The sequence below is a fragment of the Neurospora hispaniola genome (genome assembly GCF_033458365.1).
Source record: "Neurospora hispaniola strain FGSC 10403 chromosome Unknown B0T23scaffold_4, whole genome shotgun sequence".
In the NCBI taxonomy this organism is placed as follows: Eukaryota; Fungi; Ascomycota; class Sordariomycetes; order Sordariales; family Sordariaceae; genus Neurospora; species Neurospora hispaniola.
In genome coordinates, this window is record NW_026944409.1 from 3,258,082 (window position 1) to 3,280,079 (window position 21,998).

General features: G+C 51.7%; 4 protein-coding genes and 1 non-coding gene across 5 annotated transcripts; 1 reads left to right on the forward strand and 4 right to left on the reverse strand.

Annotated features, from left to right (window-relative positions):
• Window positions 1–277: 277 nt before the first annotated feature.
• Window positions 278–5,494, reverse strand: B0T23DRAFT_442593 (uncharacterized protein; the record flags this gene model as incomplete). Its single annotated transcript, XM_062840825.1, has 2 exons — window positions 278–3,097; window positions 3,272–5,494. The coding sequence occupies 2 exons, from the start codon at window positions 5,492–5,494 to the stop codon at window positions 443–445; spliced, it is 4,878 nt and encodes a 1,625-aa protein (XP_062693261.1). The 3' UTR covers window positions 278–442.
• A 1,262-nt stretch (window positions 5,495–6,756) lies between these two features.
• B0T23DRAFT_380530 (mitochondrial 2-oxodicarboxylate carrier 1) lies at window positions 6,757–8,699 on the forward strand. Its single transcript, XM_062837218.1, has 6 exons — window positions 6,757–7,030; window positions 7,141–7,163; window positions 7,246–7,256; window positions 7,347–7,376; window positions 7,479–7,565; window positions 7,628–8,699. Exons 1-6 carry the CDS (start codon window positions 6,982–6,984, stop codon window positions 8,349–8,351), a joined length of 924 nt encoding a protein of 307 aa, XP_062693262.1. The 5' UTR covers window positions 6,757–6,981; the 3' UTR covers window positions 8,352–8,699.
• Window positions 8,700–10,209: 1,510 nt separating this feature from the next.
• On the reverse strand, window positions 10,210–12,750 carry B0T23DRAFT_150105 (heterokaryon incompatibility protein-domain-containing protein). Its single transcript, XM_062832518.1, has 2 exons — window positions 12,120–12,750; window positions 10,210–12,001 (listed from the first exon to the last, which is right to left on the reverse strand). Exons 1-2 carry the CDS (start codon window positions 12,568–12,570, stop codon window positions 10,344–10,346), a joined length of 2,109 nt encoding a protein of 702 aa, XP_062693263.1. The 5' UTR covers window positions 12,571–12,750; the 3' UTR covers window positions 10,210–10,343.
• Window positions 12,751–13,163: 413 nt separating this feature from the next.
• On the reverse strand, window positions 13,164–13,273 carry B0T23DRAFT_t193. Its single transcript has one exon. It is a non-coding gene; the product is annotated as a tRNA-His (tRNA).
• Window positions 13,274–14,411: 1,138 nt separating this feature from the next.
• B0T23DRAFT_317072 (uncharacterized protein) lies at window positions 14,412–19,188 on the reverse strand (the record flags this gene model as incomplete). Its single annotated transcript, XM_062834977.1, has 3 exons — window positions 14,412–14,765; window positions 14,857–18,221; window positions 18,279–19,188. 3 exons carry the CDS (start codon window positions 19,186–19,188, stop codon window positions 14,412–14,414), a joined length of 4,629 nt encoding a protein of 1,542 aa, XP_062693264.1.
• Window positions 19,189–21,998: the final 2,810 nt, after the last annotated feature.

Sequence of the window (21,998 nt, forward strand, 5' to 3'; positions counted from 1 at the left end):
TATGTACTTCCATCGTTGTAGTTTGAAAGGGGAGGCATACCTGTGCGGAGATAACGCCCGTCAAATCGTCAACCTGGTTAACCTGTAGTAAACTGAGGTGCCTGGTCGAAAATCTTCTTTGAAACCCAACACCCAAAACATTGATTATCCAGATCATCGTATCACGATATGCCACATATGTAGCGTGCTACAGATTACAGTATCGGTACACAGCTGCAGCCAGCAACTAGCAGCAGCAGCAGCAGCGGGGCAGCGATGCATTTCCCTTCCATGTGTGTCTATATGCAGCCTTATGAGTTGAACAAAAACCAAAAACCCCATGTAAAATACTGCCATATCCTTGTGTTTCCTTCCTTGGCTTTGCTTCACCCAGTCAACCCATGAATCTTTTCAGTGCATGGCTCCCGCGGTAAGCAGGGCACACGTTCACCAAAGCCCAACACTACCTCCCAGCAGCCGGGATGGCGGGACCGGTGGGAGTCGAAACAGCGCCAGCAACTTGTGTGGCATCTCGCCCGCCTTTCCCTCGATCTCTTCCTCTGTCTCTCCTCCTCGGGTGGCTGTTTCCTTCTCCGCCGTCTGCCTTTCTGGAATGATGTTGTGGCGCTGCTGCTCCACCATGGCCCTTTGGACCTGTTGGTATCGCTGGTGTTGCAGAGGTTGACGCAGCAGAAGCGACGACAGCTCCTTTTCCTTCGCCGGGGGGTGGCCCATCCTTCTTACCACCTGGACCTCCTTTTCCTCGCCCACCTCTCCCTTCACCCTTCCGTTCTCCCGTCTTAGCTTCACCACCTCCCGGCTTTCCAGTGCCCTTTGCAGTGGCATCTCCGCCAGCCTTTGAACTTTCGGCACCATTGACAGTGTCTCTGCCTCTTCCTTTGCCCCTTGCCTTGTCACCCTTCTCCTTCCTCTCCTCTTTCTCTGTAGCCTTTCTCTTCCTCTCCTCTTCCTCTTCTTGTAACCGCTTGCTCTCGGCATCCCACCATTCCTGGAACGCCTGCTCCTCTTGAATTTCTTGCAAGGACCTCTTAGACATAGCACCCTTGATCCGCTCTTGCTCGAGCTTCTGCTGCAGAATGATCTCCTCCATGCTAAAGCCGAGCAAATGCTCGTCCTTGCGCGCAGGAGCAATATACACCTTGGAGTGTGGGACGATTGGTTTGCTGGAAGAGTCTCCGAGGCTTGGGAACTGCTGGGCTGAAGGTTGGGGACTCGGACGGGGGGCTGAGGAAGAGGAGAGTGTGGGTGTGGACTTGGACTTGGAATTAGGGTTAGCGGTATGAACACTGTTGTTGCTTGACGTTCGCTGACCGGCAAATCGCGTGTCTGGCGATGCTGTCCTTCGGACGACGGGCGTAGCCTCTGCTGTTACCAGTGGCTTGGCGACTGGTGAAGAAGAGACGGGAGGATTGACATGTGGCGGCGCTGGCTTGGCCTTGTTGGCAGTAACCATCTTCCATGGAGGCGGCGCCTTCGATTCAGTGTCACCCCAGGCCGGCTTGTTTGCAAGGGAAGCCTTGGCAAAGTGCAAAGCTGCTTGAGCTGCCGCCTGTTCCTGCTGCTGTTTCTTCCTCTCCTTCTGAGACAGCTTGGGCTGTGCAACCTTTGGCGCCGATGTCCCTTCCTTGCCCGTCTGCTGTTGCTGTTGTGCAGCCAAACCCTCTGATAGGGCTGACCGACCTGCTGCAACTGGCGTAGTTGTGGTTTCCAATTGGATGATATCCCGCAAGCCGACCTTCGAGGCCGGCATCGGGGCGTTCGCCCATGGAACTCCTCCGGCTTTCGTCGCTGGCGATGTTCCGGCCTGCAAAGAACTGCGTGATGCCATTGCAGGCGACTGCCCACTCCGGATCGGAGCTTTGCCCTTCCATGAACTGCCTAGTGTCGGGAACTGGTCCTTATCCACTGCCGAACTAGAGACCTTGGGAGCCTTGGCACCAAGGGGCGTACTGAGCGTAGCCGGACCGTCTTCTTCCATGTCAAAGATGAGATCGGCTTGCGACGTTTTTGGCTTCAACTCGGGGCTATGACCAAATGGTTCATTCCTGGCAGCCTTTGACGCTCTCCTAGTTTTGTCAGCAGCAGGCGTAGACGCTGATGCATCATCAACGCCACTGCTACCCTTGCCTTTGAAGGCCGTGGAAAGCTTTCGATCATCTTCCCTTGAAGCTCTGAACGCAATCTCCTTAACCCTGATCTGCCTCTCTTCATCGATATCCTGAGCAAGCTCTGGGTGAGCTTCATGAAGCAGCATCTCAAATCTGCCACTCCTTACAAACGGCGACTGGGCAGCCTGGTTGTCACGAACAATCGCGTCTAGCTCCAGAAGCAGGTCATCGTCCAACTCATCAAGCAGGTGATTTTCGAGCATTGACTCCAGCTGTAAGCAGATGTACTCCAGCCCGGCATCTCTAAACTCAGTAATAGAGCATGGGCTGATGGCATTGAGAAAGTTGGCAATGTTGCGAATGTTGGCAAATCTTCCCATGATGGTTTGGCAGATCTGTGACAGCCTGTCCAGCATAAGGTAGTTGGCCATAGACATCACATCCATGACAAGGTCAAGGAAATCCGCGAACGTTTCACACATGGTGGGGTCAAACAGCTCCGCGCCGTAGTCGCCATACAGAAACCGAAGCACGTAAGCGAACGCACTGGGTTCCATATGCTTGAGATCAATCCTGATCCTCTCGTTCTCGATTTCTGCTTCTTCTCGACGCGTAGCCAGCCAAATGCCCCTGGATCGTCCGTGGAAAAGCACCTGGAACCAAGGACATCTCTGACACAGAAAGGAGCTGTGGACGGCAACTTCCCGGCCGTCGAGTTCAAGAAGGATATCGCCGTCGCCAAAGAAGGTGCGGTCCTTGATGGCTAGTCGGAAATCATCATCCATGCATTTCTTGGGGTCAACCTGCAGCCGGGCCGCTGCCTCAAGATTATGCATGTTGAGACGAGTGGCAAGCCTCATGACCTCCTGGCGAACCTGACGATATCTGTAGGCCAATGGCGGGGCTTGACGTGTAAAGTTCCATGCCGGTATCACCTTGTCCTCGTACATGAAGTGAACGAAGTTGAGCAAGGTGATCACATCCAAGCCCTGAAAGATAAGCAAAGGCTTTCCATCCACATTGCTGATCGTAAATGCTTCGTGCTGAACATCAGAGCTAACCCTCCGCGAGTGGGCCAGAGCATGCCGTATCACGGAGCTACGGGCGGAGAGGAGCCAGGCGTGAACTGGAATCCGAATATCCGGAAGGGATGAGCTGCATACCAGGGCGTCCAATGGTTGGTGAAGATGATTCCATTCTACAAGGTACGACTCCAAATCCTCTTCCAGATCCGAGGATTTGAGCACTTCATATGCGACGGATCCGAGGTTGGACTTTAGTGTCTCATTTCCCCAGAATTTGACCTTCTCCTTATTCCTGACTCTCGGCTTCGGCTCAGATGCTCTAAAATCCGCCAGAGGATTGAGTGGTGCCACATCCTTCCAAAGAGACTGCTCAGAAACCACGAGCTGTTCCTTCAATACATCCAAGTCTCGGCGAACCGCAGCAAACGCACCGAAAGGTGATGCTCTTACTGCGGCAACCTTTGTGATATGCGGCACTCTTTGAAATTTGAAGTCGTTGCGCTTTGATTCCGAAGACCACGAGTAGGCGTCTTTGACTTTTGCTCGCTTGATGCGGCGCCAAACGGCTCCAGAGTGGGTGCTGATGATAACCGAGCCATACTCACCCACTCCAACCGACCGCACTCCATCCTTTCTGGCGCTCCAGATACATTGCGGCTGGGTTACAGCACCCTTGATCTTGGAAGGATTGGTGGTAGAGGTTGCCGGTGGGTTCGTCTCCATCTTGTGGTCCAAATGCATGGTGAACAGATCTCCACGCTTTGTCAAAGCGGCAATCGTCTCTCCACCGGACGTGATATAGGAGATCTGGCTCCTACCTGGCTCATATCGATTGGACATGGACAGATGGCCAACCGTATCCATGCTCGCAAAGGGAAACTTGACGATGTTGTATCCGTAACCAGTGAACACGCAGACTGTGTAGTTCTGGAGAAGAACTGTTGTCGCCTTGTCAATAGCCGAGACCATGACAATCGGCGACGAGAAGAGTGAAGCTGCCACCTTTCTCGGGGTCTGCTGATATTCGAGGGATCTCGAATCCGAATCCATCAGAGCCAGTTGGCCAACATTCTTACCCCAGCAATAGAGGGAGATGCCGGTGTGAGCAACTGAATGGATTGAGGAAGCAGCAATACCCTGAATACTCTCCTTTTTCAAGGAGCTGAATACCTGCCGCGGCGTGGTGCTTATGGGGTCTTCATCCTTTTTGGTCGGCTCAGGAAGAGTATAGCCTAGCTGGGAGTGGGCATTGCTACCCCAAGTCCATAGAGCTCTACTCTCATCTAGAGCCATGGTGTGGTTCTGTCCGAGCGCGACCTGAATGATCTTTTTGTCGGCCAGGGGTCCTTGGACAGGGGTAAACTTGAAGCGGGTATTTTCGTCACCAAGTCCTAGCCGTCCACCTCGGCCAACACCGCTAACATACAGATTCGAGACGGGGTCCGTCGTGAGAACGGCGCTGTGAAGTTTCGACATGACCACATCCTCGATAACAATCGGTCGGTTCAAAACAAGAGCTGGAATGTCCCTCAGGTTCTGGGCAGTGGAACCTTCTAATCCAGCACTCTCTAGGTACTCGTTGTAGAATCGCTGAAGCAAATGCGCCGGCCGCTCAAGATACACACGCTCGGGGAACTGACGATCATCCTGGTCTCCAAGGCCCAATGTCAGGTTCCGGTTGCTTCCAAAGGTGTATAGATCCTCGCCAAGGGCACCGTGCCTGGATTTCCTGGAAACGCTCTCCTGAGCCACCTCGGCTTCGTTGTCTGACCCGTCCTCTTCCTCCTGCGCGCCTCCCAGTTCCCGAAGAGCTATCAAGTCCCGCTCACCGATGGTCGCGTTATACAAGTCGAAAGGGCTATTGCCTTCGTGATCCTTGGTCTTGATCAGCTGTCCAACCCGAAGAAACGATGCTGTAGGTCCTGCCAAGACCCTCCGTTCTTTAGCCAGCAGCATCCGGGCAATCGAGATGTTCCCTGCGTATAATGCACGGTGAAGGGCATTCCAGCCACTCTCGGGGTCTTGGGCGTGTATATCAATGGCGGGGTGCTCGATCAGGGCTTCGGCGAAGGAAACGGCGTTCTTGGTTGTCGAGGAGGCGGCGCGCAGAAGGAGGGTAAGGCCAACATGGTCGCGACTGTTGACATCGATTCGAGAGAGTGCGCCGTTGGGCTGTTTGCGCGACTTGCCCGACGGACGGGGCGATGTACCGAGACTGCCAGCACCGCCGGCTTGGCCTGGGGTTATGTTGCTGCTCCGGCCAGCCGGTTGGGGGCCGTGGGCAGCGAGGGAGAGGAGGCGTCGAAATTTTTCGACATCGTCTTCCCAATAGTATTTCCAAAGGAGATGCGTCTGCGTCATTAGTAGCCGGATGGGCGGCGGGAAGTCCCTCGGACACGCTTCGATGGCACCTCGCTGTGATTCGCACTGGATCACGGCTTGTTTAAAGGTGCGTTATGAAGCGTAGGAAAGACGTCCACCGGAAAGGATAACGGTCGAGCTCTTTCGGGTGTCCCAGTCACAGTGTGTGTGTGTGTGTGTGTCGCGGGTTTGTGAGGGTGGCGACTTGGCTGTTGGGCGATTGGATTGTCGGACGGGTTCTTGTGTTTCTCAGGGGCGACGACGTGTGGAAGAAGCTAGCGAAGGGCAAAGCGATATGGTTGGTGCGGTGTGTTCCTCCTAGAAAGAAGTGGAAGTTGGAGATGAGATGCCACAAGTTGCGGAGGTGGAGGAGCGCGGGAGATAAAAGCAAGCAGTGTAGGCCGGAGGCGGGTAGGAGCACCGATCGGATCTCCCCCTTCAGCCAGAGGTCGTCGCCAACTGTTCCATGTCAGTGTCACTGTCAAGGCCATACAACAATACTAAAATGGAACCAAAGTGGAAGGTAGCCAGCCCCCCGCCCGCTCTGGACATGGCGTTCTGTGCACAACCAATCACAGCCCTCCATTGACACTCATGCGCGATCGACGGGATGACAGATAAGATAAGCGAGCAGAGTTCCCCTCCATCCGTCATCAACAAGTCTGAATCTGGGCTGGAGGTTGATGATGGGAGGCACATGCTCGTGTAACGGATGTAACTGGATCTTACATTGGATCTGGTGATAGGAAGGGAAGTTACTCTGTTGTCTTTGATCGCTTCAAAGGGAATGACATGGATGGGGTTGATGGACCGAGGGACCCAACTGGTGGTTATAAAGCCCCGCCAGTTGCTAAGTGGAAGTCAGTGTATCCGTAGAGGTTCGTGCGCAGATCCCATAAAGTGTGGAAGCACATGTCAAAGAAGATGTACAGGAATGTCAGTCACCGCGGCTCAAATAGAGCTTCTTCATGTTCTCGCCTTCCTTGAGGGCCTACCCTATCGTCGAGGGAGCTCAGCATGCAAACGAGAAAGACAAGACCCCAATTCCCATAGTACCGCAGTACACTACCTAGTAGAGATGCGCCATGCCCCTGGAAGACGGAAGGGTCTGGGCTTCGTAGGACGGGAGTATGTAGGGAAGAGCTCCGATGCCGCTTCCAGTTAGCGACCCGTTAAAGACAGAAGCAAAGAGTCACTGTGGAGGTCCTGAAGCGCTGAGGAGCATCCCCAACCCAAGCATAAACAGCCGCCAGATCCGGCCATGGTAGGCTGACTGTTATCCACTTGGACGCTACCTCTATCGATCCGGCCTTGACTCCCCGGGTCCGGACCTTCAACGAATTCGCCAAGTGACGACAGAGGCACTTTGTTTAGTGTACCTATTCTAGTTTTTTTTTTCCCTCCCATCTCTTCCACTTCAACCTTGGTTTGATTGCGCCCCTTTTCTTCTGGATCGTCTGTTCTTGGTTCGATATACATAGTTCAAAATGGCGTCCGAGCAAGCCCCCCTTCCTTTTGGCTACACCTTCGCGGCCGGTAAGTCCTGTCCCTCTCCGATTTTGAAGCTTCCACGAACTCCGGCGCGCAATTGACACTCGTGGCGCAAACACCATGGACCAATGCTAACCGTGAATTCTCGTCCTTAGGTGCCATCGCTGGTGTCTCTGAAGCAGGTCTCCCTCCGAAAATGTACCCGAATCGCTCATCTGTGTTGTGTAACTAACCAGAACCTTGCGCTGGCTGGTCTTTAGATTTTGGTTATGTACGTTTCGAATGCCCCGCCGCCGGTGCCCCCAGTGGTCGCGTGCTCTTTGCCATAAGCTCCCAGTACTAACACATAATGTCACAACAGGTATCCTCTTGATGTCCTGAAGACCAGAATGTGAGCGCAACCACCTGCCATATCTCGACGACACCTCGAGCACCTATCGCGGCCACCGCGCCCCAATGCGCTTCTCCCGAAGCTAACCACATACACCGCCAGCCAACTTCAGACCGGCAAGCCCACCGCGGGCGCCGACCACTACAATGGCATGCTTGACTGCTTCAAGAAGATCGTCAAGAACGAGGGGTATGCTTTTTGTTCCACAGAGCTTGGGTTGTATGGCGCGAGTTGACATCTTTCTTCCATAGCCCCTCCCGCCTTTACCGCGGTATCACTGCCCCCATCTTGATGGAGGCTCCCAAGCGTGCCACCAAGTTCGCCGCCAACGACAAGTGGGGCAAGTTCTACCGCGACCTCTTCGGCCAGCAGCAGATGACCCAAGGTCTTTCCGTCCTTACCGGTGCCTCCGCCGGTGCCACCGAGGCCTTCATCGTCGTCCCCTTCGAGCTCGTCAAGATCCGTCTCCAAGACAAGGCCTCGGCCGGCAAGTACAACGGCATGGTTGATGTCGTCGTCAAGACGGTGCGCAACGAGGGTCTCCTCGCCATGTACAACGGTCTCGAGTCGACCCTCTGGCGCCACATCCTTTGGAACGCCGGTTACTTTGGCTGCATCTTCCAGGTCCGCCAGCTCATCCCCAAGGCCGAGACCAAGAAGGGCCAGACCATCAATGATATCATTGCCGGTACCGTTGGTGGTACTGTCGGTACCATCTTCAACACCCCCATGGACGTCGTCAAGAGCCGTATCCAGAACACCATCAAGGTGCCCGGCCAGGTGCCCAAGTACAATTGGGCCTGGCCCGCCGTCCTGACCGTCTTCAAGGAGGAAGGTTTCGGCGCTCTTTACAAGGGCTTCATCCCCAAGGTCCTCAGACTCGGCCCGGGTGGTGGTATCCTCCTCGTGGTTTACACCGGTGTTATGGATATGTTTCGCAAGATGAGAGATGAGCGCCTTGGCAAGCAGCTTTAAGCAATCATTCAGGAAAAATGACAAAAAATGAGGGCAGAGTGCCCAGCAGGCCTCTTGAAGCGAATTGAATATTTTTGTGGGGGGAAATGATGAAACTAAAACATTGCATGGCTCACACTAACTTCAGACCTATATGTATATATCTCTAGCTTGCCATCGCTTGGGTATGTGGGTATGATATCGAGGGATTCTACGACTAGCAAGAAAGCGTCATAGATTGGCTTCTTTGGTTTCTTCATTTTCTTCGGTTCGGGATGGCCAGCCAAAAGCAATGAAAGAAGTATGTATCACTGGACAACATCTGAGTTTGCATAGTAAAGCATAATCACAGGCACAAGATAGCCCGAAACCTGTGAAAGTGAAAAATCTGCTTGGCCTTTAAAGTCCCACGCAGCACAACATGTCTACTGACCCCCAGCATTATCTACCATACTTCCGCGGTCATTAGGTTGAACTGCAAGGCAGTCTAAATTTACCTTGATCAATCTCATCTGTCCATTACACCGTTTCGTTTCCCTTAGCTTGTTAGTTATTGCCTTCATGCAACATCTAGCGACACCTTCTTGCCCGCAAACACTTTTAATGAAATGACAGTCTATCACGTAAGGATATACATCCCAAGGCTTGAATCTATTTGTTCAAGTTCCAAAAACCAATACTTTGTCCTTTGCGTGGGTAAAATATCAGCAGTTTTTCTTTTTTTTTTTTTTTCTTTTTTTTTTTTTTTTTCTTTTTTTTTTTTTTTTTGTTTTTTTTTTTTTTTTCATCTGCGTCCTCTCCTGGAATTATGAAGAGGCAGAAGCCTGAAATTTGAAAACAGCACGAAAATTACAAAGACTCCCGGCTATGAAAATAGTCAAGTAGAGGTATATTCGCTACCTAGAGGCAGACGCCGTGGGGGTTATGTACGTATTACCTGTATAGGTAATAACATGGAGGAATGTTGTATGCAAGAAATGGAAGGAGATGAACTTATACTCAGATTGCATTTGCTCTTGTACATAGAAGTAGGTTGGAGATAGCCAGCCAATACTTGGAATCTGGATGGGGTGGGTAGGCGACTTGTCTAGATGATGGGACGCAACTTGATGAATGTGTGCCTTCTTTCCATTTGGGTGATAACTCATGATGAATTCGGATTGGTTAATGTCAGGTCTTACTCTATGGAAACAGCGGACTCGGATAGTTGTGCGCTATGTGCGTAATCTTTTTATATGTGATCACTAGTGTAGATTACGATTCAAGTCTATGCAAACTATGTGAAATCAACTTCGTAAATAGTAAGTTTGAATGAAGGAGGAGACGAGGTCTTTAGTAGGTGTGGATGAGTACACATTTCTTTTGTGGTTTGGTATTTGTGAGGTCGAACAAGTGAGTAGCGAGCAGAGCATGGTGTAGTGAGCATGGTGTAGTGAGCATGGTGTAGTGAGCATGGTGTAGTGAGCATGGTGTAGTGAGCGTGGTGGTTGAGGGTGTATGGTATGACAAGTTGTATTCCTTTTCCCTTTTGTTTGTCTTTTCTTCTTCTTTTTTTTTCTTTACTTCCCTTGTTTTTCCTTCCTGTTGTGCTCTCTTTCCTGTCTTTAGACTTTATCTTGTGTCTGTTTTTCCTTTCTGTCGCGTTGTCTTTTCCTGCTCTTAGATATTGTCTTGTGTCTTTCTTTTGTTTTCTTTCCGCCGTTTCCTTCTTCCTTACAACTTTTCCTTGTGGTGATTTCGGAGACGTATCTCTAGGGCCTTTCTCTCAGCGAGTTATTCTTGGACGTTTGATGCTCCTGTTCTTATTCAGGTCCAGAGGAAGATGCCACTACTAAACCTAGTAACTAAAGCTGCGTAGGTGACCGAATGCTCAGGATCGTGTCAGAGTCTGAAAGTTGATTGAGCCTGGTCTGTCTGAGACTCTCTGCTTAGGTTGGAATCAGAAACATCCTTATGTTCGCAAAGAGACCGCTATCTTTATCTACTCTATCTTCAGTCCTCCTTCCTGATGTGCTATATGACAATGATGGTGTGCTTCCCGTCCTTGAATTCGGCGCAAGGTAAGGGTGGCTTCTCTGGTTCCCGTCTAACGGACAATATTTTTTCTACCTGATCATCGAGGTAAACCAAAACCGTTCCAATTCGCTCAAATACACCTTGCTGCTCGTCAACCACCTTGAACAGTAGCAATTTCATCGCGAAATCTTCGTTCCCAGCGTGTCCAACCATGGAAAAGATCCGGCCTTCAACATTTTCGTAGTCAACGCTGCCCTCCGAGATATCGAAGATCACATGAGGTGACATTCGACCATTATGAGGCGTAGGCGCGGCCGCTACACTGACTCCCTCCAAACACAAATCAAAGGCCGCCTCATGCTCCCTCACTCTGATAAGCTTGGTCTCTAAAAGAACTCCGCGCAGGCGTAACCAGCCAGCCGTTACACCACCCGTCTTGTCGGGCGTCGCGTAGCTGAGGTGCACATCCTCAATTTCGAACAGACAGCCATCTTGAGGCCACGTAGACGGCCAGATAACACCATCAATTGATGCCCAGGACCAGGAAGGAGCCCGGTACACACCCGGCCTTAGTCCGGGCCCCACTGTAGATTTTGCCCAAAGTAATTGAGCCTCGAGATCGGTGCGCCACATGCCAGCTACGTAGGTATCTTGTAGCAATGATTCGAATCTTTTCGCTACTCCCGAGCAGGCAATTAGTTTATCTTCAAAATGAGAAATGTCGCATTCTGTGTAGTTCCATATAATCCGATTCCATAAGAGCCGTGCCATTGGCAGTTCTGAATTGACAAAATAACCCAATTGATTACCCTGATCTCGCTCAAGATTGAAGGATTTAAATCGCACAAGTTCAGATGCCGCAAGTTCCGGATGAAGCCCGTGAGGAAACACTTCTGCCGCGTCTCTTTCACAGCACTCCCACATTAATTGGCGTTTTCCGAAATGCAGGACGCGAGGGGCTAGGATGCGTTCTTGGAGGACCCAGGCACGGCTGTTTACCAATGCGTTGCTAACCTGCCGCACCCAAAAGTCACAATTATACACATAGAACTGGGCCGGAATCACCCCACCAATTTCATCGCTGACGATATCCAGGGTAAGTGTTTTCGGATTGATGGATTGAGGATCTCGGACGTTAAATAGCGGCCTTGAACAGCTTCGGGCGTCTGCTGCGGATATGTTGCAGTAAGAGTAAGAGTATACTCTTTCCATGAGAGATGCTTCATGCGCCCAGTCGGTTTTGTCGTCCTTGTCTTGGAATATGCAGAGTGAATCGATCCACAGATACTGCACTCCAAGTGAGCGCGCAACTAAGATGGTATCCCGAAATAATCGGGGCATTGAACCCAAGGGTATCCCCTTCATGAGCTGAGGGTATTTATGTTTGTTCAACACAAAGTCCTCGTCAACTTGCCCCCAACGATGAGTAACTGTAGCGTATGGTCCGGCTGGCTTCGTGTCCTTGGTCTCGATGAGCCGCACCTCTGTTGATTCACCGAGGTCCAAGAGTCTTGTCGGATACCAGCCGGTATCACTTCTAGAATATCTGCATTGCTTATGGTTGTCCACGCAGTTACCAACCCAACTTTTTGCCAGACGCTGGGCCCTTGGAGACCACGTGCTTGTTTCAAGCGTAGGAACGGCATAGGGCTTCTCTTTTACACGGAGGGATATTAGCATTGTTTTCAGACAGAGTAGGTCTAACGTAAGGCTGGCTTCCTGTCTACAGTCTACTGCTTATTACGAATGATAATGAACTCGGCTTCTATTTACCTTGGATGAGATCTAACACAAACTGATATTCGCGAGAAAGGTCCTCCGCGAAAAAGGCAGGCGCACGATCGCTAGTCTCGGGTATACAGAGGATCCTGAACCTGAATGTGAAGCACTGACAGTCTTGATGTCTCCGATAGTTCAAAATTAATTGAAATGCCGCGTTTCCGTAAGCATTGGGTATCTTTCCGGTCGCTATTTTCTGCCAAAGGATGTCCAAGCTCCGCTTGTCCGCTTCAGGAATACACAACAAAACCCACGAACAAATATGGCATTTCTGGTTTGCTGAATCCTTCAAACCATTCCATGTCCGATGGTGATCCTCAACGTACTCTCCATTGGGCCCGTTATCTGATATCGGCTGGAAAAGGTGTCCCTCATCCTGATTCTTTGCGATCCGGAAATGGCTGATGGCAGCTTGCAGTGTCGTCTGGCACACGGAGCAGATCATTTTCGCCGTGATGTTTCGGGAGTCCTTCGGGAACAGAGGGTCGCAAAAGAGGAAGTTGACGAAGCTCGCGATATGAATGAGTTCGCGCTGGTAAGGTTGGGGAATATGATGGAGAGGAGGAGGACGACGAGAAGAAGAGGGAAGGGGGAAAATGCAAACCTGGGGAAGATTATCTGGCAGGCAGCAAGGCGTCCTGCTCCTTCCTCATGAACACGGGAAAGCACTAGGCTCTCGAATCAGCGGAAGCCACACAGCTCAGCCCAGCCCGGCCTGCTTCTCTGCAGTCATCACTGCTATCATCCCCCGCACCAGCTGCGCCTTCCAGGTTTGGCAAATACACCAACCACAATTATCATCGGATCATAATCCCCGCCACAACACCATTAAGACTAGAAGGTCGCAACCACCACGCAACCTCGACGACACAGCAAACCCAGGAAACGAGGAGGGAAAAACAAGACTACCGCAAAATGGCAAAATGACAGGAAAAAAAAAAAAGAAGAGACCAAAACAAAGGAACAGAGAACGACAAAATTACAAAGCCCCTTTAGAACTTCCACAGCAAAAGGAAAGTTCCCTCCCGAAAAAAAAGTTGGGATTGCCAGGAATCGAACCTGGGTCCTCTCGGATCGTTGTGTTCGTCCACTCAAAGTGAGTGAACAAGAACCACAACGAGAAGTACTGACCACTATACTACAATCCCATAAAGCTTGACTACTGCTCTCAAATGCAGCACCTATATACTAACGTATTCCATTTCTCGGGGTACCTGTCACTGCAACCACGGCACGACTTCCACCTTTGCGGCGGCTTTCAAGATCAGAAAGAAAGGAAATAACTACCTACCATGCCAACTTCTCGATTAGGTCGGACAACGTGTTCATTTGGGTTTCATTCAAAGTATCCATGTATGAAGGGAACCGATGCGATGCAGTGAGGTAATGGCATTGCAACGGTACAGTAATAAATGGTTCGCGACCTAGACCAAGGCTCGAGATACGACATGAGAGATGAGAGCATCCATTCCAACTTCACATTGGAATTTCAACCCGTCAACCCGTCAACCCGTCAACACGCAACACAATGGTGTCTTGGGTGTACTGGCGGGGTATTTAACCTGGCTGTCTTTCTGGTTTTTGATTCTTTGTCTTTCAGTTCCTTTCCTCGAATCAATCAACCACCCTCGTTCTCCATCGAACCTTCCTACCGTGAGCACCGCAGCCCGGCTGCAGCATCCATCCACCCATAGCTCTCATGATCTCATCTTACTACAAAAGTTTCGAAAAAAAAAAAAAAAAAAAAAAAAAAAAAAAAAAAAAAAAAAAAAAAAAAAAAACCGAAAGTTCACGGAATTGTAGTATCCAGGTATCTTATTTCATTTCTCTCATCAAACAACACCAACAGTGACACCAAGGAGGAGCTCTGGAGGCTTTTTGCTCGGCATTTTGCTCGACAGAGCCCTATCATTCATTGCTGCCGCCGACGGAACGGCCTTCTCCCCCCTTCCAATCTCCCATCACCCCAAACACCGGGTGAACTCTCCAGGTATGTATAGTAGGTATGTATAGAATGTAAACCACCTCTTTCTCTTCCTCTCCCGTAATGAGTAATATTTAATACTTCGGTTCCTTTTTTTTTCCGACTCCCCATCCATTCCTCAGACGCAAACTACACCACCTTGATCCCTTTGTTCCTTTACTCCTGTACAGTCTTGGCGTGCTACAACATCGAGCATCGATACTTCCCTTCGGCTCCATTTTAGGTTGCCCACCATTTGCAGCAGTTTTCCGCGGTGGCTCCATTTGTTCCTTTTGTTCCTTCTGTGCCTGCCTCTACTTATGTTATTGCTCATGATTTTCCTGCTGTTCCTGCCCCATCCCCTTCCTCCCAAACCAACCACCTCTCTCCCACTGGCCCTGCACATACAACGCGTCATTCCTGACTTGATCATCCGTGATGCCCTGCAGCAGGGTCTCGAGACGCTTAAAGTCAATGGGCTTGAGGATCCAGCCGTCGAAGCCGGCGTCTACGTACGTGTCCTTTTCTTGCTCGACCAGGGAGGCGCTCACAGCAAAGATGGGGACGCGGCCGTGGTCGGAGGCGATGTCGGAGAGCTGTTGGCCGCTGCCGTCCCGGTTGGATTTCTCAAAGGCGCGAATCATCTTGGTACTAGTAAGACCGTCGACAATTGGCATCTGAAAAGAAGGAAAAGAGGAATGTTAGTGGCGAGAAAAGTAAAAAGAAAAGGGGATGGGATGAAGAAAAAAATAAAAAAATGCAACATACCTGCATATCCATCAGGACGACGTCAAACACCACGGGCTTGTCTTCATACACTGCTGCGCAATCCTCGCCGTTCAAGGCGTGAGTAACTTTGTACCCAGCCTTCTCGAGTCTCTTGCGCAACACCTTGACGTTGATGGGGTCATCTTCGGCAACCAGAACTTGCAGCTTGTTGTTTGTTGTTGAGGGTTCTTTGGCGGGCGCGGGCGGTGGGGCGGGCGTAACGGGCACCGATGGTTGTGATGACACAGACTGTTGCTCCTTGACAGCAGGTGATGCTGCTTTCGCCTTATCCGCAACGGCATCCTTAATTTCAAAGAGCACCTTTGACGTGCTCTGCGGTGGGACCACAGGCTTGTCGAACATTTCGTCTGGCAGCTTCACCGGCTTGATGGGAACCCTACTGTCAGTTACATACTGCACCCCTTGGGCTGCTGGTGCTGGCTCAGAAGGTCCGGGTGCAACTTCCGTCGTTGGTTTCTCGAAAGGTAAATCCTTCTTAGTGTTCGGCGACGAAACCGACCGCGTAGGAACATCTGGTCGCTTTCGGCTCCCTGGACTGACCGACCGCCCCTTGGAGGATCCGAGAAGACTGGAAGATGGGTTGTAGTAGGGACCCCGTGAGTTCCTCCTTTGCCGAGCGACGCTTTCTGGCTCGGGCTCGCCGAGTGTGAGAGGGTTTTGGATGGCGTCAATGAGCCTGTCCGCATCACTGAGCGCGCTTCGTCCGCTGCCTTTGCTTGTGATGCTTAGACTGTCATCATAGCTCTTCTTGGACGCCAGCGAGCCAGTCGCGTTGTTGACAGACCATGAGCTGCCGTTGTTGCGGTCGACCAGCATCACTTCGCCGTCCTGCATATGGGTCACAGAGGCAGCGGAGGCCGAGGCGGTACCAGATCCGAGGGATAGCTGCGCGGTGTTGCCACTGCTAGCCCCCACAGTATCTCGGCTTGTTTCCTCCTCGGGAAGGTCGAAGGGCAATTGGATCACAAATCTGGATCCCTTCCCAACCTCGGACTTCAGCCGGAGCTGCCCATCCATGTTTCGCAGAATTCTTGCGACAACTGCAAGACCCAGGCCAAGCGCTTTACCGCTTTGCGAATTGTCGTCGTCAGATGATTCGGATCCAATGTCCGTGTCAACTTGTTCAAGCTCTCTGAAGAGCGCATCCAGCTGCGCGTTGCTCATGCCCTGGCCGGAGTCCTGGACCACGATATCGATGCGCGCTCGGTTGTCCTGTACTTCCGCCACGTATAGCTCAACCCTGACAGACCCTTCCGACGTATGTTTGACGGCGTTTGCTGTGACGTTGGCGACCGCCTGTCGGACTCGTCTTTGGTCTCCGTGTACGAAACGAGGGAGCCCGGGGTGCTCAATGACCTCGTACGTGATGCCCTTGCGCTTTGCATCATGCCGGAAAGGCTCCGTAGCTTCACGTATACACGCAAGCAGATCGAAAACCTCGTCCTTGATTAGATCCTTCCCTTCTTCTGTCTTGGTCAGATCAAGCAAGTCGTTGATAACGTAGATCAAGGACTTTGAGGCTGAATGCGACCTTGCAAGATTGTCCCTGGTCTCCTGGTCAAGGGAACCTTCTAGTGCAATCTCCAGGTAGTTGATTATGGCGTTGAGTGGCGTGCGCACTTCGTGTGCTGAGTTTGCGAGTAGTAAACGAGTAAGACGGCTGCTCCGCAGGGCTGCCTCCTTTTGCCTCCAAACCTCGATAAACTTTCCGTAGACCAAGCAAAGCACTGCCGCGGTCTCGACTTCCTCCTCTGACCATTCGCGAGATTTGCCAATAACCGTCTCGTACCAGACCTTGAAACTCTTTCTGGGCTCCAGGTACGCGGCAGAACCAGCTTGGATGTTTTTTTCGTGTGGGTTACCCGCCCACTTCACTTCCCTCACCTGGCCCTTGCGGAACAGGACGATAAAGTCGTTCCCACCGACGCTCAAGGGCACATAGAGAAGGCCGGCGATGACTTGAAATCCTGGTGGGTAACGAAGATCGGGAAAGTCGATCTTGATGTCTTGCGAGGTGACCACGGAAGAAAACTTGCGCAGCCGCAGATACTCTAGCATAGCCAGTGCTTCCTGTGACTGCTCGATCTTTCCCAAGATTTTGGTCTCTTCACGTATCGAAAGCATTCCGAAATCGGCATTGAATAGCTTGAGCAAGTCGTCCGAAGAGGCGATTATATAGCCTGACGGGTTCTTGTCGGTGGGTACTGTGTTGATAAGCTTGCGGGCTTGAAGACGAGAAGCATACGATAAACGCTCTATGTTTCTTGAGGCGGTGTCGCCAATAAGCCGGCACATTTTTCGTATGGGAAACGAGACTCTCATCCCCTTGGGCCCGTAGGAATGGCACGAAACCAGACCCCAAAGGTCGCCAAAGGCGTTGATCGAGATGGACATGGAAGAGCGCACTGCCATGTTAGCAAGATACTTCAAGTGGATTGGCGACATTGCACGAAGGTAAGAGTGCGTCATGTCCAACGGGGTCTCCAAATCTTCGGGCGTTCGGCAAACGATTCGTGCGCTCTCGACATCTCGATCGTACAGTAATCGTACCTTGTTGAGCTTGTAAAGCTCGCGCGCCTGGCTGGGTATGTCCGTGGCCGGGAAGTGCAGTCCCTTGTACAAATCCCTCGTTTGCATCGGATCGACAAGCTCAGTGACGACCTTGCCGTTGAACGAGGAATCAAACTGGTAAATCATAACCCGGTGGAAGCCCGTCAACTCCTTGACAATGCCGACCAAGATCTTGAGAAACGTTTCCAGATTGGGAGCGTTTGCCAGCTGTTCCTGTACTTGGCTCATGATATCAAACACTTGCATTGCTCCTGCCTCGCCTCTTCGCCTACGCGCACTGCGTAAGACTCGTAATGGCTTGCTCGAGATCGCTGTGCTTTCAGTGAGCTCTTCGGTTGTAGGGTTCGACTGTAAAGTATCTTCGGGAATGTCTGGATAGTCCTCCTCAGGAGGTCGCAAAGGGTAATCGTGGTCGTCGTCGAGTTCAAACTCGCAGATAGTCAGTTCCGGGCGTGACGGGTGTACATGGATTGCGCACCATAGCCTGACGGAAGTTTTGGCTTTGGGGAGTCGGATGGAGAGACTAAAAACCTCGGGGCCGTTGATAGCCGGATCCGAGTCCTCATCCCGAATGAAATCGATGTGGTCCAGTAGATTCTCAGACTGCTCATCAGTGAAGATATCGAGGAAGTTGTTCATTCGGAAGAGCTCTTGCGGGGTGTAGCCAATGATTCTCTTGGAGTTTTCGCTCACAAATCGCACAATGAAGCGGCCGTCTCGTTCTTCCTGGATAACAACCATTAACCCGAAGCCCTGTACAGCGCCCGGCGTATCTGTCCCCTAGTTAGCATTGGTTATGAGCGTTGAGGATATAGAGAGGGGGGACTAACGAATTGGTTCATCTTCGCACCGTTGTAGCTGCCCATCGCGACCTGTAATCACAGCATGGCCCTCGTCGGTCACGATATGCTTGAAGCGAGGCGCAAAATGAGTTTCAGGAAGAGCGTCAAGAGACTCCCTGCCAGAAGACGAAGATGCCCCGATCGTGCCCAGGTCACCGCCGTCTCCGCTGCCGTCTGCGCCGCCGTCGGACTCTTCCTCGGACGAATCGCCCAAGACGAGTTCTATAGGCCGTCCCTTCCCATATCGATCGGCATCGGCCTGGACACTGGACAGGGAACCTGTCATGGCATTCATGCGGCGCTTGTGTCGCATAGTGCCCGCGGACGATGAACTGAAAACGGAGCTGCCATCAGCTTGTGAGACAGATGACTGACTCTGACTGACTGTGGGCCTACTTTCGACGTCGATGGCGCCTGATTTGGCAGTCGGAACGGTCGACGCATGCGGACGAGTGGGAGTCGCGGTATTCCCGGCGCCTGCCGCGGCGGTCGACCTTCCGCCTAGTGAAGTCCCATAACCCTCGGACAGAGAAATTCTACGACGCGCGCGAATGTCATCGTTGACTGGTGGTGTGGCGGCTAGGTCGACGCTAATGACGGAACGAATAGGAAAGACGCGGTCTTCGGGGTCTTGTACGCTTCCGTGGCCCAGTTGTCGATCTGAGGATGCGCTCCATGATGACAGGTTGGTCGGAGAAGTAATCGCCGAGGAGCCGCCATCGGCAGTCGCTGAGCTATTGGAGGCATCATTGGCATGGAGGTCCGTTGCCAAGGCAGTGTTGTCGATGAAGTCCTGGACTTTGATGTTGTTTGCGGCCTGTTGGTCGGGGGTCTGGTAGCTGTTTCCTAGTTGACCATGACCCTCGGCAGTCGGGGTTGTGTCTTGAGTGTGGTCCATGCCGGTCGCCGTGTCCTGTACCTGCGCCAGTACCTATGTCTGTGCTTGTGCCGGTGCCTGTGCCTGCCGAAGCCAACTCCGTGTCCCCGAGACCCCGGGGGTCTCTTTGTGATGTTGGGTCCCTCCAAGCTTGTGACCTCTCGCAGTCAGGCTGTCAATATGGCATCCGCGTGTGACGTTGGTTTGCGCTGGTCGTGTAAATGTGTTGTTTAGGAAGCTGTGTGATATCCAGACCGGAGTGGAAGGCTGAAGCTCTTGTTTTTTTTTTTCTTCTGTGAAACTTTCTGGTTGTTCCCTTAAATGTCCCTCGTATCGATCTGGAAGGAGAGTCGTGATGGGGGCGATCTCTTCACTTTGGGCGCAAAGCGCATATATTAGCGCCCAAACGGACTCGCAAGGTCTAAGAGAATGAATGCTTGGTACAAGTCGATGCAGAATGGTATGTCCTGCGAGGCACTGGGGAACACCACCACCTGAGACAGAGGAAAGACAGAACACACCTCAGGGCCTGGGAATGAGCACGGATCCGCGGTACGTAAGAGGTAGGTAGCTCGATAGTGTAGGTTAAAAAAAAGTAGAGAGTTCGACTCAGGGCCAGGGTCACTCCGGAGAGGGTCAGGATCAAAACTCGGACTGTGAGCTATAACGGCCAAGGAGTGCCAGCCAGGTGGTGAATCACAAAGGAATTTGAGATGGAGGGGAGGGGCGCAAGAAAAGATAGTGTACACTAGACGAGAGAGAGGGTAGGTAGTGTAGAGAGAGATGGATGTAAGTGCCGTAGCGGCACCGTAGCGGCGAAAAGCAGACTAGGATGAGCAGACGAGGTAGCTGTAGCTACTGTGGTCGCAATAGGGTCAAGTCAGAAGTGGAAAGAGAGCGGCGGCAAGAGTCTAGACGGGCGACACGGAACAGAATGCAGCCGGAGGAGGAGAAGTCGAGGGTCCTCGAGGAGGATGTTCCTGGGGCGTCGCATCCACAATTTCCACTTTGTCTCACGGGGCTGAATGGTGTGGTCAAGGGCGAACGTGGGACAGGCCGGCGAGGTGTGTTCCGGGAAAGTTGGACGGAGTGGGTGAGTGATGGGAGTATGCCGGTCTAGCAAGGCAGTCTAAACCGGAGCTGGAGGGGGGCGATCAATAATTGTGTGGAGGACGGATGGAGGCATGCAGATCTAGGAAAAGCCCATCTGTCTGGCTGCTTGATCAACATGGGATTTCTGTTGCGGATGTCTTGGTGGTCACAGCCCGCCATTCCAGGGAGCAAGAGTCCTGGCCAGCGTGCGCGTACAGCGCTAGAGGTAGGTACCGACCTTGGGTAGGCTCAGTAGGGTAGGGTAGGGTGCGACAACGTGGCGACCAAGGAGAGGCAAACAGCGAATAAAATGTACAGACAATAACGGTCAATGGATGAAAGTGTAGTGAGGTGTAGCGTGTGTGCAATGCGACAATGAAAGCGCACCACCAGAACCTTGTATAGTACAACACACAGCTGAGCCCAAACCATAGGTAGGTGTACGACCCTGAAAGGGAAGGGTTTTGTTTGGGTACCTAGACAGATGAGACAGTCTCAGAGAGATGATGGACGGCCAAGCCCGCCCGTCTGAGTTGGTAGCTGAGAGCCAAAGAAGAAAAGAATCGACCTAGTAGAGTTGAGTTCAGGTTGAGTTGCCAATTGTCCACCTCGACTCACCTCTGCTACTACTATATTGTATACCCGGTCTCTGGTGTTGTTGCCCCTCTGTGAATATCACTCCTAGTGTACCTATCCAGCCTTGCCAGCATAACTGAAACCACGCTTTGGGTTCCATTCGGGAGAGTGCACTGCTGTCCAACCCGCCATCGTACGCTTCATTTTTTTGTAGCAGCGATGTTGCCAAGACGCGCGGCAAAAGGCCATCCATCGGACGACCGGGGCCGATGTTGACCCGACTTGGGTAACCGCCACCCCCGTCACCGCTAAGTTAGTTTCCTACCTAGGTAAGTAGACTAGACTACCTACCTAGTGTACCTACTTATTGGAGTCCGGTATGGAACGAACCGAGTTTCTGGGGCTTATCGACGATCAAGAGTTCCAGACTCTTGTCCAATTGACTGGTTCATAGGGCAAATGAGTTGCTGATGTTAACGGCAATGATGTACAGGCACATGTTCGATTTGCCACTCGGCCTTGTCACCGCCACAGTCCGCTGGCGCGTAGTAACTGATTGAAGCTGTTCAGCCACACTCGGGCAAGTGACTCCTCGATACTGTAGCACATGTGCTCAAGTCAGGACCCGGCTTCGCGTTTGCTTGGACTGTTTGAGGTTCCAATATTTCTACAGTCACTAGTACACTAGACTAGTGATTTTTCGTTCCTGAAAGGGCCGGGGGAACCATCTATTGTCCAGGGCACTGCGGGTGAAAGGTACCCTACCTACCTACCTAGGTAAGCGAGGCAGCTCGCCTGTAGCGTACACTACACAAAACCCCACCCCAACCATAACTTTTGTTTTTTTTCCGCCCCAAATCCATCATCTCTCACAAGACCTTGAGGCAGAATTACCTCTAGGTTTCTCCCATTTTATTCACTAATATGGAGGCTCCCTGTCCGCGCTATAACTGTCGCTTCAAAGGGACCACTGTGTACCACTAAAATCCGAAACACAAAGCAAAAACTCTACCCTAAACCTCCATTAGGCGTAACCAGTGTAGATCAGTGGCAAAAAGACAAGTCTCTACAGAAAACTAGTAGCACTCATACCAGCAGGAAATCCTAGTTTTCTGTAGGCTGGAAATAGTGTATGTAGTGTACTGCATAGTATGACACTCGGG